Source organism: Sus scrofa, chromosome 4, assembly GCF_000003025.6.
Source record: "Sus scrofa isolate TJ Tabasco breed Duroc chromosome 4, Sscrofa11.1, whole genome shotgun sequence".
Classification (NCBI taxonomy): Eukaryota; Metazoa; Chordata; class Mammalia; order Artiodactyla; family Suidae; genus Sus; species Sus scrofa.
The window spans coordinates 51,335,769-51,353,328 of NC_010446.5; the positions used below are offsets into that span (position 1 = coordinate 51,335,769).

Below are 17,560 nucleotides of genomic sequence, written 5' to 3' on the forward strand. Positions count from 1 at the left end.
AGCCCCATATGCAGCCAGCCTCCCTGAACCTGCAGACAAGTCACATGACTTGTGCCAATTTGCTACTAAAGATGTACAATGGAGGGGGCTGGATCAGAGACTTGCTTTTACTGAAATGTATTTTTGGTAGTGAGATTGTGAACGTAGAGTCACACAGCCACCAGATACCTCTAAAAAAGATACCAATTCTTGGAGTTCCCATAGGTGCTCAGCGGAAATGAATCTGACTAGCATCCATGAGGACGCAGGTTCGATCCCTGTCCTTGCCCAGTGGGTTAAGGATCCAGCGTTGCTGTGAGCTGTGGTGTAGGCTTACAGCTACAGCTCCAATTCGACCCCAGCCTGGAAACCTCCATATGCCACAGGCACGGCCCTAAAAAAACATAAACAAAAAAAGATACCAACTTTGATGTTGGTATCTAAAAGAGCTTGATGTTTGTTAGCTATCCAAATTGGCTCACGTCATCTCACAAAAGAAAAGGATTGCAGGATATGTGCATTTTAATTCGTATATATGTGAATCTGAGGCAGGTGCACCTTAAAATTCACTGGATAGGAGTTTCCATTGTGGCACAGTGGAAACAAATCTGACTAGGAACGGTGAGGTTTCGGGTTCATCCCCGGCCTCACTCAGTAGGTTAGGGATCCGGCGTTGCAGTGAGCTGTGGTACAGGTCTCAGATGCAGCTCAGATATGGTGTTTCTGTGGCTATGGTGTAGACCAGCAGCTGTAGCTCTGATTGGACCCCTAGCCTGGGAACCTTCATGCGCCGCCAGTGCGGCCCTAAAAAGCAAAAACAAAACAAAACAAAACAAAACAAAACACGCTGGATAAAGAAAGGATACATTTAGTTGTAAATGTGTTTTAGAATCCAGTCTTTGACAAAAGAATCTTAAGCTAACAGAATTATTCAGAGAGTCAGCAGAAAATGTTTTTAAATCTTCAAGATAACTTTTAGGTAGACGGATAAGCTTGCACAAAAGTTGTTACAACAAGGTGACTGATGTGACTGACTTTCAACTCCCTTAATATTTACATTGGAGAACTTATCTCCTTTCATGTTTACATATGGGACTCAGTTTAATCTGTGACAAGCAGATTTCTGTTATGCAACTGTTTGAATTTCACATGCCGTCATTTGGAACTATTTTTATTTCGTGTGTTAATATTCCGTATTTACCTGAGAGTTAAAAATCAAACTTTTTTGAAGCTGAAGTTATTCATTTACATTTGTGCAGCTTTTTATGGTTTGTAAAGCATTATGCATGTTATTTTCATTTTAAATGAAAGCTAAGGCTTGGGAGTTCCCTGGCGGTACAGCAGGTTAAGGGATCCAGTGCTGCCACTGCTGTGGCTTGGGTCACAGCTCTGGCACAGTTTCAGTCCCTGGCCTGGGAAATTCTACATGCTTCAGATGTAGCCAAAAATAATTTTTTTTAGTTTTAAAAACTGTTAAAAAAAAGAAAATATTGCTTAATAAAGTCATACATTAGAGGGACTCATTAATTCCCCAAATAGTTATAGGAGATGAGGTAAGCTATTATACTATTTTGTTAGTTTCAAAAAAAAATTAAATATAAGAATATTGCAATTAACCTACTCAGGTTGACCATTCATCCAGCAGAGATATTCCTAACAATTAGTTTAAAAGTGCACAAGCTTATATTATCAGTGTATTCAATATACATGTATTCCAAATTAATATATATATATATTCCAAACATCAATTTCAGTGAACTAGGTATATTTAAAATTTAACGTTTTCAAAAGCATGAAATTGTAAGAAATTGAATGCCTCTTTGCTGTGGATTGAAATAGTTACCTATATAGAGTTGACTTGGTTAACAAAATATTCATTAGTGAATTTTAAAACTGTCTTCAAAAATGAAAATAAAATGTTCCGAGGCATGAAATGCATGGTCGAAAGTTTTTCTTTAATTACAGTAATAAAATCCATAAGACATGGATTTTTGATATTTGCAGGTCAAAAGTTCAAATCACATTGTAAGAGTTAAGTTTTGACACTTACAAAGTGTCAAAAAATTTGACACTTATAAAGACCAACGTTCTCACTCTCCCAGCAATGACTGACAGACACAGACGGGCTACTTCATTCCTCCCATTAATAGAACAGAGAGTGGAAAGGCTCGTTTTTCTTAGTTCCAAATACAAACATGAATTCACCTCCAGCAAAGCACACTCACACACCCTTGAACTCAGACCAGTGGGTCTGAGTGGGCACATACCCTGATGAGCATTCTGCTCTTCCAAGTCTTTATAAAAATGCAATAATTGAAGTTTAAAATGACTTAATTTTTCTCTCTAAAATACTTATTGAACACTACCACTTTCCATGCATGTTATAATTGAAGTGAACACAGCACTGAAAAAAAATCAGTGGTCCAAGATGATGGATGTCATTATAAAGATGGTTAAAGATATTAAGCAAGTAAACAAAAAAGAATTCATGTGTTCAACTTTAAAGTATTAAAGTAGGAATCAGAGGAAAAAGCTCAAGAAAATTAAAATAAGAAATGTGAAGGCTTTTAGAGTTCCAGTTGTGGCACAGTGGAAACGAATCCGACTGGTATTCATGAGGATGTAGGTTTGATCCCTGGTCTTGCTCAGTGTGTTAGGGATCCAGCGTTGCTGTGAGCTGTGGTGTGGGCCACGGACATGGCTTGGATCTCGCATTTCTGTGGCTGTGGCATAGGCTGGCAGCTGTAGCTCTGTTTCAATCCCTAGCCTGAGAACTTACATATGCTGTGGGTGCAGCCCTTAAAAAAAAGAAAGAAATGCGAAAGCTTTCACATTTAATTCTAAATTGGCTAGGAGTTTCCATTGTAGGTCAATGGGTTAAGAATACAACGCTGTCTCTGTGATGATGCAGGTTCAATCCCTGGCCTTGCTCAGTTAGGATCTGGTTAAGGATCTGGCATTGTATGGCTGTGGCATAGGCCTCAGGTGCAGCTCCGATTGGACCCCTAGCTGGGGGAACTTCCATATGTCACAGGTGCAGCCCCAAAAAGAATAAATAAATAAATAAATAAATATTGGCTGAACACGGTTTTTAAATTTTGAAAAACACTGAGAAAATGTCTCTGCTTTTCTGAAAAACATTTTAGGGCCCTAAAAAAATCTTCAGGATAGTTGATTGATGTTAATAAATAAATGTAATGAGCTATTAAGTAACTTTAAAGCACATGTTTTACAGACAGCCTGTTAAAGATGGTGGTGTGATAAAATAGAGAAGAGGATGCCTGTATGAGTTTTGGAGATAACTAGAAATGGATTCAAATCCTGGCTCTTCTCCTTGAATTTTCTGATTCTCAGTCATCCCTCTTTAAAAGTGGGGTAAGACTAACCTAAACCCTAGGTCTACTGTGAGAATTGAATGACATCATTATTTTAAAGAACCCAACAATTGATAATTATTCAATGAACAATAGTCTTTTCTAGTCTAACCCAATACTCCTAGGTGAGTACACAGTGAAATAGCTCTCCTTGATAATAATAGTAAATCTTTTAGCAAGCTCCATACTTCTTTTTGCTTGAGTGTATCCAGCAAAAAAAATTATTTATTGTGAAGGAACATCAAGAGATAAAATTATATATAGATAAAATTATATATATATATATAATTATTATATACATATAAAATAGATAACCAACAATGACCTACTGTATAGCACAGGGAACTAAACTCAATATTTTGCAATAATATATAAGGGAAAATATTCTGAAAAAGAATATATTATATGTATTATACATCCATATATTTTTTATTTATATAGTATATATACTGATGTATTACTGAATCACTGGTCTTGCTATATGCCCGAGATAACTAACACAATACTGTAAATCAATTTTTTTTAAAAAATAGTGGTTTTAACATCATTTTTTGGTAAAAACTCTCCAGAAAGTGGGCATAGAGGAAAACTGCCTCAACATAATAAAGGCCATATATGACAAACCCACAGTTAACAACATTCTCAATAATGAAAATCTGAAAGCTTTCTCACTAAGATCAGGAAAAAGATAAGGATGTCACCACTTTTATTCAATAAAGTTTTGGAAGTCCTAGCCTAGCAGTCAGAGAAGAAAAAGAAATAAAAGAATCCAAATTGGAAAAGAAGAAATTAAACTGTCATTGTTTGCAGATGATATGATACTATACATTAAAAAAAAAAATAGTAGCTTTATGGAGTTCCCATCGTGGCTCAGTGGTGAACAAACCCAACTAGGATCCATGAAGATGTGGGTTCAATCCCTGCCCTCACTCAGTGGGTTATGGATCCGGCGTTGCTGTGAGCTGCGGAGTAGGTCACAGACACGGCTCCGATCCCATGTTGCTGTGCCTGTGGTGTAGGCTGGCAGCTACAGTCCAATTTGACCCCTAGCCTGGGAACCTCCATATGCCTCTGGTGAGGCCCTAAAAAGACAAAAGACGAAATGAAAATAAAAATAAATTAAATAAAAAAATAGTACCTTTAAAAAATGGATTTTATTTATTGTGAAGGAAGGTCAAGAGATAAAATTATGGCAGATGGCAAGATATCAATATTTTATCCTTAAATTTTTATCTTTAAATTTTTGAATAATATTTGGCCTCTAAAATTCCATTTCATGATGTGAAGGAAGACATCTTTCTTTTTCCCTGGTGTCAGCCCATTAATATGTTTTCACAAAATTTGCTAAATTCCTGAGCTAACCAGGATAATTATTGATTTAATAATAAACCAATATAATTATTAAAAGTAAACATTCTGCACATCATTCTTTCACTATTTAAAAATCTCTACTTAAAGTGCTACAATTTTTTCTTTCATTTTTTCTGTTTTATTGACATAGAACTGACATATAACTTGATACTTCTAAGTGTTAGCAATGAACCAATTCTCTATCAAAATTATGTATGTATTTTTGCATTATATTTTTAATGTGGCTTTTTTCCATCAGCCTAGTTGCTCCTGATTCAGTTTCAAGTTCATATGGATTTGTTTGGAACACTCTAACTGGTTGCAGGGAGGTATCTTTCTTCAATAAGTGCTTATGTACTTGACGGTTTTAGGGAATAAACTGTGAGATTAGAAGAGCAGAGGTGGTGTAGACTGAAGTCCTTGGTGTGCAAAAACAGTCCAAATATCACAGGTCTGGAAAAGTACGCTGTGAGGAGGCTACATGTGAAAGCAAAGTGGACCAAAAATGAGACATCTTGGATTTAGTAGAGATATTAAGCTGAAAGAGGCAAAGTTTGTAAGCAGAAAAAGAGGGGTAAAAGTAAGTGGGAGGAATGTTAGGACTTAAATCAGAGGTGCTCATTAAATTTTACATCCTTTCTCAATATAGTTTTCTGCTTGTACACAGACACACCCTAGGTATATAATGGAATAAAGGGTCAATGGTTAAGGTCCAAGGTAATTCTGTGCCTAAAACTAAATAAATTACCATCCTATAAAAATGCTAAAATATTTACGTGATAAATTATCACATAATCATGAAACGAGATTTTTTTCAAATAGGTTGATTATTATGGTGATTCGATTTAAATTTACTCTTAATAAAGTTTCAATTAGGAGGCAATTCCCAAAGAGTACCCTGCTTCTTCACTCCATGAGCTTCTGGCCAACTTGAAACTCTTAAGTCTAGAAGGAAGTAACCCCGGGGGTCACGTCTGACTACAGGTCATCTTGAACCAGACCAGACCAGATCAACTAATCCAACACTCCAGAAAACAGAATCAGGTAGAGGTTAATGGGCATTTGATGACAGTAGGTTAAGAAAGAGTAGAAACTTTGGAGTTAGACAGACCTAATTTTAAACCCTACTCTTATAAGATGTGAGTAGCCACTTATAAGCCTTTTATAACCCTGAGGAGTTTTTGATTCTTCTTATGCAGAATACAAATTTTAATGCCTAATTTGGTTATTGTGAGAATTAAATGAATTAGTGCACATGAACTTTTTAGCATAGCATTTGAGACATATTGGACCCTCAATAAATAGTACATTTAAAATAAGTTCCCTTTTGAAAAGATTGAAAATCAAAATAATCAAAATGGTACAGCATTTGCACTATTTGATAGACTTATAGACAATTTAAATTTCCTTGCTGATATTATACCATAGTTTTTGTGTATAGTAAGCACATTACTTTTATAATCAGAAAAATAAAAAATAAAAAAATAAAGAAGTTCCCATTTAAGTAACAGTTACTTCAGCCTCTTAAATCAGGGAATGGAAGCTTGGGCCTCTTCCCAATCTGTTCATGAGCCATAGTCCATTCTGAATCTGAGCCTGTTGGCTATCATTAGCCAAAAGGGACAAACAGTGTGTCTCCATTCAGCCTTGCCAAAAAGTGTGCCAGATCCCCTTCCTTTAGAAAGCCCAGGAGCTCAGACAATTCCAGAGTGCGAAAGGAGGTATGACTCCCAGGGTATTGAAAAGTGTTACATGGAAGCTTATTTTTTCTGATTGTTTTTCTCTGAACATATTTAGAACTTTGCACAGGTGGACCTAGCCAAGCTCTGACACACATGAGTTGGTTTTTTTCTACCTCCTTGAAAAGTCCTATGGATCTTCTCAGCACCCGACAGGTGGGAAGTCTAGTGTTTAATTGGACTTAAAAGAATTATGGGCATAGAGTAAGAACTAGAAGATCATCTACCTCATAGCTCACCCAGTGTGGCATTCAGAAGAAAACAAGAGGACTTAGAGGCTCAAGTCTGGGATTCTTGGCTCTTGCCAGTTGTGATGAAATCTCTCAACTACAAAATGATAATTCTCACTAGACAGGACTTACGTGTGTGGTGGTGGTAATATAAAATAATTTGAAAGTTCTCTATAAGTTGTATAGATATACAAAAGAAAGTCTTCTGTTTCAGTAGACCTATATTTGATGCGTAAAGTAAATATTGGGTCATATTCAATTTAAATATTAATAAATCCTCCGCTTATGAATTCCAATATTGCTCTAAAACGAAGGACTATCAAGTACAATTAAAAAAATTAAAAAAGAAAAACACTAAAAAAAGATTTTTTTTTTGTCTTTTTAGGGCCACACCCACAGCATATGGAGGTTCCCAGGCCAGGGGTCAAATCAGAGCTACAGCTGTGGGCCTACACTACAGCCACAGCAACGCAGGATCCAAACTGTATCTGGTAGCTACATGACAGCTCACAGCAATGCCATATCCTTAACCCACTGAGTGAGGTCAGGGATCGAACCTGCATCCTCATTGGATACTAGTCAGATTTGTTTCCACTGAGCAGCGACGGGAATGCCCTATAAAAAATTTGTTTAAATAAAGGAATTTATTCTCATCTGTGCATTTTTTGAGATGTACCATTGTGAATAATATATATTACAAAAGATTGTTTATTCTGTAATCTGATTTTAAGTAACATGACCAGTTCCAATCAGTTTGTAAACATGCAAATTATTCTCTTTATTAATTACTGTTTAATATTAAATTATTGCTAGTATTACTTAAGTATTCATCAAGAGTAAAGTTGTAAATCTCAAGTGCACAAAGGCAATTAAACTAAGAAATCCCAAAAATCATATATGGTAATACTCAGCCATATCTTTTACTAACATGAAAAAAACAGGGCTTGGTTTTATGAAACCTAAGATTTTGATATTTCTCTTTCACAATACAAGAAATAAAACAATTGAAGCTGACCTTACCTTGTGGGCTTTTTTAGTAACGCCTGTTTTTTACTGTATATACTTCCTGATAGGTAGAGATGATGAAATAGTGGCCTATTAAGTGAAGGGATATTTCTATAAAAACCCCAAGTGGTGGTTTCCATTGTCAACTGCCTGTTCAGTTGCAGTTAGTTATTTCAAGTATTATCTTTGTTTTCAGAACAAAGAAAACTACATAGAAGATCATGACAAGTCCTGCCTGGGGTTATGATGGTGAATATGGTAAGAGTTCTTCTGTTCATGTAGATCAAATAATAGCTTATTCTCTTTTCTAGTAAAAGAGGTGTTGAGCACTTAAAATAACTATATAGTCATAGATTAATGGTTTGAACTGTCTGACTTTGAATTATAGTAACTTTGAATGTATTCCTACCAGTTGTCCTTTGGATACAAAATATATTCTCTATCTCCCTTTCAGTCTCTCTCTGCAGAAGTACATATTATAAATCTATAATATATAGCTTATATAGTCATCTGACCCCATAGACTATGAGTATGTTACTGGTGTGGACAAAAGCATTATTTTATAGCATATCACAGAAAACAAACATTGAATTTGCAAACATTGAATTTCCATTAAGTTAAACAGATTATCCTTTAAGATACCTAAATAAATCCTAGTCTAATAAACAAAGTTATACTCCTAAAACTTGGAATCAAGCATTTGATCAAGTTTTGATCATAGGTCTGTTTGTCCTGGTAGGTCCTGAACATTGGAGCAAGGTGTACCCCATTGCAAATGGAAACAACCAGTCTCCTATAGACATTAAAACCAGTGAAACCAAACATGACACCTCTCTCAAACCTATCAGCGTCTCCTACAATCCAGCCACAGCCAAAGAAATCATCAACGTGGGACATTCCTTCCATGTCAACTTTGAGGACAATGATAACCGATCAGGTGAGCCAAAAGACCTTTATGATTTTTTTCTTTAACTTTCCTGGAGAAACTAAAACAATAGGGCTTTAAGAAACACAAATGCCTATCCTCAGTCTTATGTACACATGTGTAGCATTGCTGTAATCTGGCCATGCATTTTGAACTTCTAGAAAATTTCCAAGGAGTAAAGATGATTTGGGGGACTCCCAGCTCTGTTTTTTTTCCATCCTCTTCTCAGTGACACTATCCCATCTATTCTGGTTTCTGATATCTTTATGTTCATTTCACACTCTCTGAATAAACAGTATCTTTTGAAAATCTATGAAATATCTTGCATATAAAAACTGAAAAGGCAAATATTTTCTAATTGAGATGAGGGTGGAGGAGCACAGTAGGGAAAAAAAAAAGGTGAAAAATATATTTATTTTTGTGGCCAGAAAATGGCTCTGTAACTGTCAAGTGCTTGGGTACCAATAAGAAAATTTTCTTGCATGCATTGTGCATGGAACAATTTTATGCGTAAGTATACTTGTTTATCTTCCCCTCTCCCTACTAGGTCACAGTGACCAAATTATCTTCATACCCAGAATCCTGCACATTTTCTGCTACATAGGAAGATTTTCCTGAAATGTTACTGAATATTTTATTAAATGACAAGTCCATAAAATAATGCTACTGACCAAAAGCAGAATTTATTTTAGCATTTTCTTACAAGGTTCTGGACCTAAACTTTAGACAGTTTGGATCTATGTCCATTGTTAATATTGAATTAGATCTGGTATTTTGTGTGTTTTATTAATCATATAATTGGATAGACTCTCTAAAGCTACATGGTCAATCAGTGTTAGAATTTTAAAAATGATCATATGGCCCTACTAGAACTTTCTTTTGGCTCCTGGCTAGGAATTCTCAACAAAGCTGTCAAGATACCGTCTTATGTCTTGATCTGTTGCAAAATATAGTAACGAATAATTTGTCACTAAAAATAAATTACTAAAGCTCTTGAGGCATACTGCCCATTACAGTCGTTGTTGAAAGAATGAGTGAATGAACTTGCAAATTAAAGCAGATTCAAGGAAATCCCTGTAATCAAATAATTCATTCATTTTCCAATATGTTTTCTTGAAGGCAGGAAAAGGTCAATGTATTGCTCACAGTGTTGAGAATCATGTATCACACATGTGCTACCTTAGGGTGCACCATGCATAAGAATGCCATCATTGGGATGCATGGCTGGGAGTGGGGGAAACAAGATGAAAACTTTGGTGCTGGTGTTTGTTTTAATTTTCATTCAACCTGATTCAGCATTAGCTTATATTAAATGCAAAGATAAGCTGGCGCTTATGATTGTTAACACTAACAGTAGTTTCCCTTTCCTTCTAGTGCTGAAAGATGGTCCTCTGTCTGAAAGCTATAGGCTCCTTCAATTCCATTTTCACTGGGGCAAGACAGATGACTATGGTTCTGAGCACTTAGTGGATGGAGCCAAATATTCTGCAGAGGTAATGTCCTTAGTAAGTGAGAGATAACTACACTGAGAGTACTCCCAGAAGCAGCTCTCTTTCAACACAAGACACCATTATAATGTTTTCAAAGGAATGAAGGGGACTTGCAAGCTCCATTAAAATCAAACACAGATACCCCATGTTTGGCAAGAGTGGGAAATTTTTCATGTGAAAGAAGCAGCTGAACTTGGAGTTGAACTCCTGAGCACCAGAATCCTCTTTTGTTTCAGAATGCCTCGAAAATGATTCCTTGATATTAGGTGAGGCTCAGTGGGAAGTGCTGCTCTCTTTTAAAGTGCTGACCCCCAAATTCTTAACCCACTGTAGTGCAGTGGGATGAGAATCTGGATGCAGTGGCCTGGGTTGCTGTAGAGATGAGAGTTCAATCCCTCAGCTTGGTGCAGTAAGTTAAAGGAATAGCATTGCTGCAGCTTCCACGTAGGTCACAGCTGGGGCTAGGATTCAATCCCTGGCCCAGGACTTCCATATGTCATAGGTATGACCATTTAAAAAAAAAAAAAAAAAAGGACTGCTAAGAGTGTAAATTTAACCATAGGAATGGTAACAGAGTAGCATACTGAAGGTCTGAGAGTCCCTGGTTGCAGGCTATTACCCTCTGGCCCCTTGATTTGCCCTGAAATGGAATTTTTTGATCCAAGACATTTTGTCTGTGTATCCATGGAAAAATGAAGAACATTTGCATCAAACTGTCAACAGAGTATCTGGAAGATTGAAAAGGAAGAATTTTTGCTCTTTATAGGAATAAACATAAGTTTGTACCAATATATACAGGTTGGTTCCTTTATTTTACTCTTACAAAATGAATTTGTAATAAACACTGTTTTGCAACATACATCTTTTTCCCATTTACCAATCTATCATGATCATTTTTCCAAGTCAGTAGTTTCAATTCTGCCTCTTCTTTTAATGTCTATACAGTATTTCAGTGTATGCAATATGTCAGAATTTATTAACTAACCCCTACATAGGAACAATTACAATGGCTTTGGATTTATGTTCTGTTGATTTTTTGGCTTTTACCAAAAAATTCTACAATTAAAAAAATTGTACAGGAGTTCCCTGGTGGCCTAGAAGTTAAGGACTCAGCATTGTCACTGCTGTGGCTCAGGTTACTGCCATGCCTGGGGTTCAATCCCTGACCTGGGAACTTTCACATGCCCTGGGCACAGCCAAAACACACACACACACACACACACACACACACACACACATCTGTACATATATTTTACACACTAGTGAAAGCAATTATGCATGGTAGATTTTCATAAGAGGGATTGTTAGGTTAATAGGGTACACGCATTCCTTAATGTTGATAGAGGATTTGGGAAGAATGTACAAATATAACTTACTTTACTTTGTAAAGTGAGACTAATAACTTTCAATGTTGTAGAAATCCATTAATTCTTTTTTCCTATTTCTCCTTTGTAAAATTGAAGGTGGACTAAAATCAGATGGACTGAAAACTTTAATTAATCTGAGTAGTATATTTTAGGAAGAATATTTGGTTGTATCTAAGAAATCTGAATCGGTGATTCTTGGTTCTAATTTGAGAAATATAAAATCAATCCAGGCTAGAGATGACAGGCACTTAGACATAAAGTTCACCTATGACAGAGAGCAGGAGGGAGGAAGGAAAGGAGGGCAGGGGTGAGGGAAAGGAGGGAGAAAGAGAGAGGAAAGGAGAGGAGAGAGAAATTAGATATGTGGCATTGAGAACTGATCTACTAAATAGTGATGATACAAGTGACCAAATGATCACTTTACATTGAGTGGTCGGAAAAGGATGTTTTCAAGAGTGTCACTGAGTTCAGCTCTAATTCAAATAAAAAGCCTGCCTTTAAAAGACTATGGGGAAGGGCATTCCAGAGAAAATCAGCAACTAATGAAAATTCAAAGTTGTGAACCAAGTATAATCTTTCAGATGAGCCGAAAGATGGATGTTGATAAGTGGAGAAAAGCAAGAAATTGGAAGTTCCCACTGAGGCTCAGTGGTAACAAACCTGACTAGAATCCATGACCATGTGGGTTCAATCTTTGGCCTTGCTCAGTTGAATTAAGGAGCCAGAGCATTGCTGTGAGCTGTAGTGAAGGTCACAGATGCAGCTCCAATCCTGCGTTGCTGTGGCTGTGGCTGTGGTGGGAAGCTGTAGCTCTGATCCGACCCCTAGATAGGGAACTTCCATTTGCTTCAATTCTGGCCCTAAAAAGCAAAAAGGAAAAAAGAGAGAGAGCGAGAGAGGAAAGGAGGGAAGGAAGGAAGGAAGGAAGGAAGGAAGGAAGGAAGGAAGGAAGGAAGGAAGGAAGGAAGGGAAAACTGTTTTGTATTTTTGAATGAGCAATTAGATGAATGGTGGTGCCATTTCCTAAGAAGGGACAATGAAACAAGTCTGGCAGGGAGGAAATCAATAGCTCTAATTTGGCCATATGAAATTTGAGATTCATATACGACATCCATGTGGAGAAAGCAAGAAAATCTCAAGGGAGTTCCCATTGTGGCTCAGCAGGCTAAGAACCCAATATAAGTGTCCTTGAGGATGCAGGTTTGATCCCTGGCCTCACTCAGTGGGTTAAGGATCCAGTGTTGCCATGGCTGCAGTGTAGGTCACAGATGCAGCTTGGGTCTGGTGTTGCTGTGACTGTGGCATAGGCTGGCCATTGAGCTGAGCTCCTATTAGACCCCCTAGCCTGGGAACTTCTGTATGCCACAGGTGCAGTTATAAAAAAATAAATAAATAAAGGTAGATGAAGAATTTCTAATAGAAAGGCATAACTGAGAAAAAAATTTCAGGAAGACATATATACTTACTTGGATATACAGGTCCAGATTTTCACAGAGAGTTAAGCTAGAGGTACTGGTTTGAGAGGTGCCTGGACATACTCAAGAATCTATCCTTGGCCAAGATTCCCAGTTACTTCAGAAACCCCTTCTCATATAGTTGTTGAGAAGTACCTCAAGTAAGAGAACATCATTTCAACTTCTGTCCCAAATCTAGTTAGTCAGTATTCCTTATCTTCTCATACTAAAAAGAGATCTTAAAAAAAAAAGAAAAAGAAAAAGGAGTAATACTGAACAGTTATGGTATTGCAAGAAAAGTAATTTTACTTTCTGGTTCCAGGATTTTTAACTTGCCCACTCTACTCAACTCACAGATAACCCTTCTTAAGTGCGAGAAAGCCCTTCCCATGCCCTGGGTAAAAGTTCACATAAGTTTTACCTGTCTAAGCCAAGATATATCTTCCTATACTAAGTTAGCATCTAACTTAAGTTTTACTCTCCCAATGGTATAAATAACCAGCATTATATTTTTAGCTTCACATAGTTCACTGGAATTCTGCGAAATACTCCAGCGCTGCTGAAGCTGCCTCACATGCTGATGGTTTAGCCATTATTGGCGTTTTGGTGAAGGTGAGTTATAGAGAGTTGGAGAACTCTGCTAAAACTATTTTTTACCAATCAGACCTCTAAATAGGATGAAATAAGCAGAAAAGATATTTGAATCTTTTTTTTTTTAACTTCCCTTTCTACTAATGATGGACCACAGGTGAATAAACAGTTACCTGGTATGTTGTGAGTTTGTTTTTTCTCTTTACTCTTGAAGAGAGAAATAAGTTTCAGGTAGAGATGAAATGAGAAGGTGTTGAAGGTGGGACGAATTTTTATTTTTCAGCTCTTCCAAATTTCCTTTCTTCTAAATGTCTTGCCTCATAGAATCAGGAGTTCATCAATTTAATATTTGATCAGTAAAAAAATATTGAGTGGACTTTTGTCCCATAAAGACAATTCAATTGATATTTAAAATAGTAGATTTGTTAAAAATCTTCTATAAGGGAGTCCATGAATAGGGCAGTTATTAAATTGGGTATAAATGGACGAATAAATTTTGGAATTATGGTAATTCTAGTTAACATTTATTGCACATTTATAGCATGCCATTCACTATATTAATTACAATCAATAGAATAGACCAAAAGTAATTGGTTTGTTTTTGAATCACAGTTTTCTAAATTCCTGGATTTTGACTTGCATATCTTTGAACATCATACCCATATTAAATTAAAAACAAGATTATTATTTGCAATTTTATCTGTGGTTACACTTTATAAACAATTTACAGAGCATAAGGGCTCTCAAAGATATAAACTAAGCAAAATTTCCTCTCCTAAGCAAAAATATTTTACTTTTCTTAAGTTACTCTTTTTAACTGAAAAAAAAATAACTAAACAATTTTGACTTGATAATAATTTTTATCTCATTTTTTTTAATCTCCAGGTTGGTCAGGCCAACCCAAATCTTCAGAAAGTACTTGATGCCCTAAAAGGAATTAAATATAAGGTAAATAGACTAATTAAGTTAGTTTAACTCAGAGAACAAGATGCACAGAACTACTTAAGTCATTTAATGACATATTTAATGTGGGAAGTAGGAAGACTGAAGCAAAAATAACCAATTCGAAAATCAAGGTACCGTTTAGATGTCCCTTGCTTTTGAGAAAGTCTCTGACTCAGGGATTTGTTTTGTTCTTTGGTTTTCGTTGTTACTGCTTATCTATTTCAGCAGGATGAAGCCTATAGAAGAATGGGTTTCATAACTGTTCATATTTGTTTTAAAAACTAGATCAAACTGAAATGTGAATTTTTTTTCCAGTTCATAGAGAAAGATAACTTTTTTTAGGAATGCAAAAATCAACAAGACCAGGTTGTCAACTGTGACTACCACAAATGAACATTGCAATGACTATCCTAATCAATGTAATAAAATAAGGAAAGAAATAAGAATACATATTAAGAGAAATATTAGAAAAACAGAAAAAAACTATCATCAAGTGTAGAGGATATGATTATTGACATCTACCTGGAAAATACAGAACAGCTAAAAAACAGAATTCATATACAAGTGAAGTTGACTACATAAACTATTAGCAGACAAATATCAGTTCATATCAGTTCATTTTCTTCTTTCTTTTTTTCTTTTTTTTTTTTTTTTTTTTTTTTTGTCTTTTGTTTTTAGGGCTGCACCAGCAGCATATGGAGGGTCCAAGGCTAGGAGTTGAATCCAAGCTGTAGTCACTGGCCTACGCCACAACCACAGCAATACCAGATCCAAGCCACATCTGTGACCTACACCATAGCTCATGACAACGCCGGATCCTTAACCCACTGAGCAAGGCCAGGGATTGAACCTGTGTCCTCATGGATACTAGTCAGATTCATTTCCGCTGAGCTGCTATGGAAACTCCCAATTTCATTTTCTATACACCAATAATAACCAAACAGAAAAGAAAATAGGAATAAGTAGAATAAAACTAAAACATACAATATACATGTCAATAAATATCTTTGCCACTGGAACAGTATCTGGTACCTTCCCTAGACAAGCAATAAATGCTTTACACTGGAAATTAAATATCTTTTAAAGAATATAGATTATTATTAAGAAATTTTTGAACCTTTGCTTATCTTCAACCAAATGAAGAAGAATGCTCAGTCAAAATTCTGGTGTCGCATATTTTCAGTCTTCTTTTACTTTTATAATTTATGTCCTCAAATATACCAATCATGAAATACCATGTAGCGGAAAAATCAGTTAAATTCTCAGCTAAGATCTCTCTATATATGTGTGTATGTGTATCAAATAATATAAATTTTGTATCATGGTGTAATAATATATCACTTTTCTTTCAGGGCAAAAAAGCCCCATTCACAAATTTTGACCCCTCTGTTCTCCTTCCTTCATCCCTGGATTACTGGACCTACTTTGGCTCTCTGACTCATCCCCCTCTTCATGAGAGTGTGAACTGGATCATTCTTAAGGAGAACATCAGTATCAGCTCAGATCAGGTAGAGTATGAAAGTGGATGAGTGAAAATTAGGAGTGCAAAGCAGAAATATCACTTCAGTTCATAGTATTAATGAGGGAAATTATTATTTCATTTATATTTTGGAGAGTTCATTTTCCCTTCCAACTGAAAAAGATTTATTTTTGACGTAAGATCTATCAAATAATCAAAAAGAAAAGTGTGTAATAAATAATTTTTAAATTTTATGTTAAAAAATATGAGATTTAGAACTTCTGCTATTCTTTCCACCTTAGTAAGGAAAAATCCAACCTTGTTAAATATCTTCCTAAGAGTTTCAAAAACAAAGAAAAAACTGTTACAATTAAACTGTTACAGTTAAGGCTTTGGGGAACTGTGACTTTCAAGTGGCATACTTCGAGAGTTGACATGGGGTTTTTTGCTCTTTTTTGAAGCTTAAGCTCTTAAATATTCAAAAAATATCTCATTAATTATTGTTTATAATTATGATAATAACAACTACCTTTAAACAACTATGTTACTAGGTGCTTTACATATGTCTTGTCAGTCAATGTTCATAACAAATCTTTAGGAAAAGCAGTATGGCCTCTTGGTAACTAACATTTCTTGAGCATAAGCCATAAGCCAAATACCATTCCAAGAACTTTATATGGATAAACCCATTTAGTCTTCACAACAACACAGTGAAATAGTACTGTATGGAAACTAAGGCAATGAGCAGATAAGTCTCTTACCCATGATACCCAGTTGGTGAGTGAGAAAGCTGGTATTCCAATCCAGTCAATCATCAATAACTTCAGCCAAATGTCTAAGTCAAAGAAATGTAAAGGAATTTTTGGCTTCTTCCCTTCCCATGAGTGAAACCATTGCAATCCTCAACCTGATTTCTAAATATTGGTGCATTAATTATAGTAGGAAAAAAAATGTGTTTTGTGTAACTTTAATAGCTTTTGATTATTTTATATTTCCTCCAAGCTTGCACAGTTCCGCAGTCTTCTATCAAATGCTGAAGGTGATAAGGACGTTCCCATTAAGCACAACAACCGGCCACCCCAGCCTCTGAAGGGCAGAATAGTGAAAGCTTCCTTCTGATGGGCACAGAAAGAAATGTATCCTCCCCTGAGGAACACAAATCTGCTTCTGACATAATCCAATAAAATAAGTTTTAAGTAACAAATTTATTTCAATACTAGCAAGACAGCATACCTGCAAATGTAATCTGTAGAACTAAAAAACTTTAACTTTTGTTCTTAACGCTTAACTCAAATAGTAATCTGTAAGTGTACAAAACGTGCTTAAATTCAAATTTATTTTGTGGAATTCTTTATAATTGCAATTAAGTGGTAATTAATTTCTTAGAGCTATGTATCTCTTCCCATGTTATTCAGTTTAATGGAACCAATAAAATAGTCGTATCCCTTTCATTTTGTCTATTATATATGTTTTTTATTTTATAGCCACACCCATGGCATATGGAACTCCTGGACCAGGGGTCAAATGGGAACTGCAGCTGTAGGCCTACACCACAGCCACAGCAATGTGGCATCCAAGTAGCGTCTGTAACGTACACCACAGCTTGCAGCAACACCAGATCTTTAACCCACTGAGTGAAGCCAAGGATTGAT

General features: G+C 35.9%; 1 protein-coding gene across 1 annotated transcript; it reads left to right on the plus strand.

Moving 5' to 3' along the window:
* On the plus strand, nucleotides 7,780–17,359 carry LOC100153915 (carbonic anhydrase 1). The gene is made up of 7 exons (XM_001924183.4): nucleotides 7,780–7,935; nucleotides 8,417–8,614; nucleotides 9,977–10,095; nucleotides 13,430–13,525; nucleotides 14,390–14,452; nucleotides 15,802–15,957; nucleotides 16,911–17,359. Exons 1-7 carry the CDS (start codon nucleotides 7,899–7,901, stop codon nucleotides 17,025–17,027), a joined length of 786 nt encoding a protein of 261 aa, XP_001924218.1. The 5' UTR covers nucleotides 7,780–7,898; the 3' UTR covers nucleotides 17,028–17,359.

Coding starts and splice junctions, on each gene's coding strand:
- LOC100153915 (XM_001924183.4), top strand. CDS start 7,899: ATGACAAGTCCTGCCTGGGGTTATGATGGTGAATATG. Junction 10,096..13,429: donor GAGCCAAATATTCTGCAGAG/GTAATGTCCTTA, acceptor TTATATTTTTAG/CTTCACATAGTTCACTGGAA. Junction 15,958..16,910: donor TCAGTATCAGCTCAGATCAG/GTAGAGTATGAA, acceptor ATTTCCTCCAAG/CTTGCACAGTTCCGCAGTCT.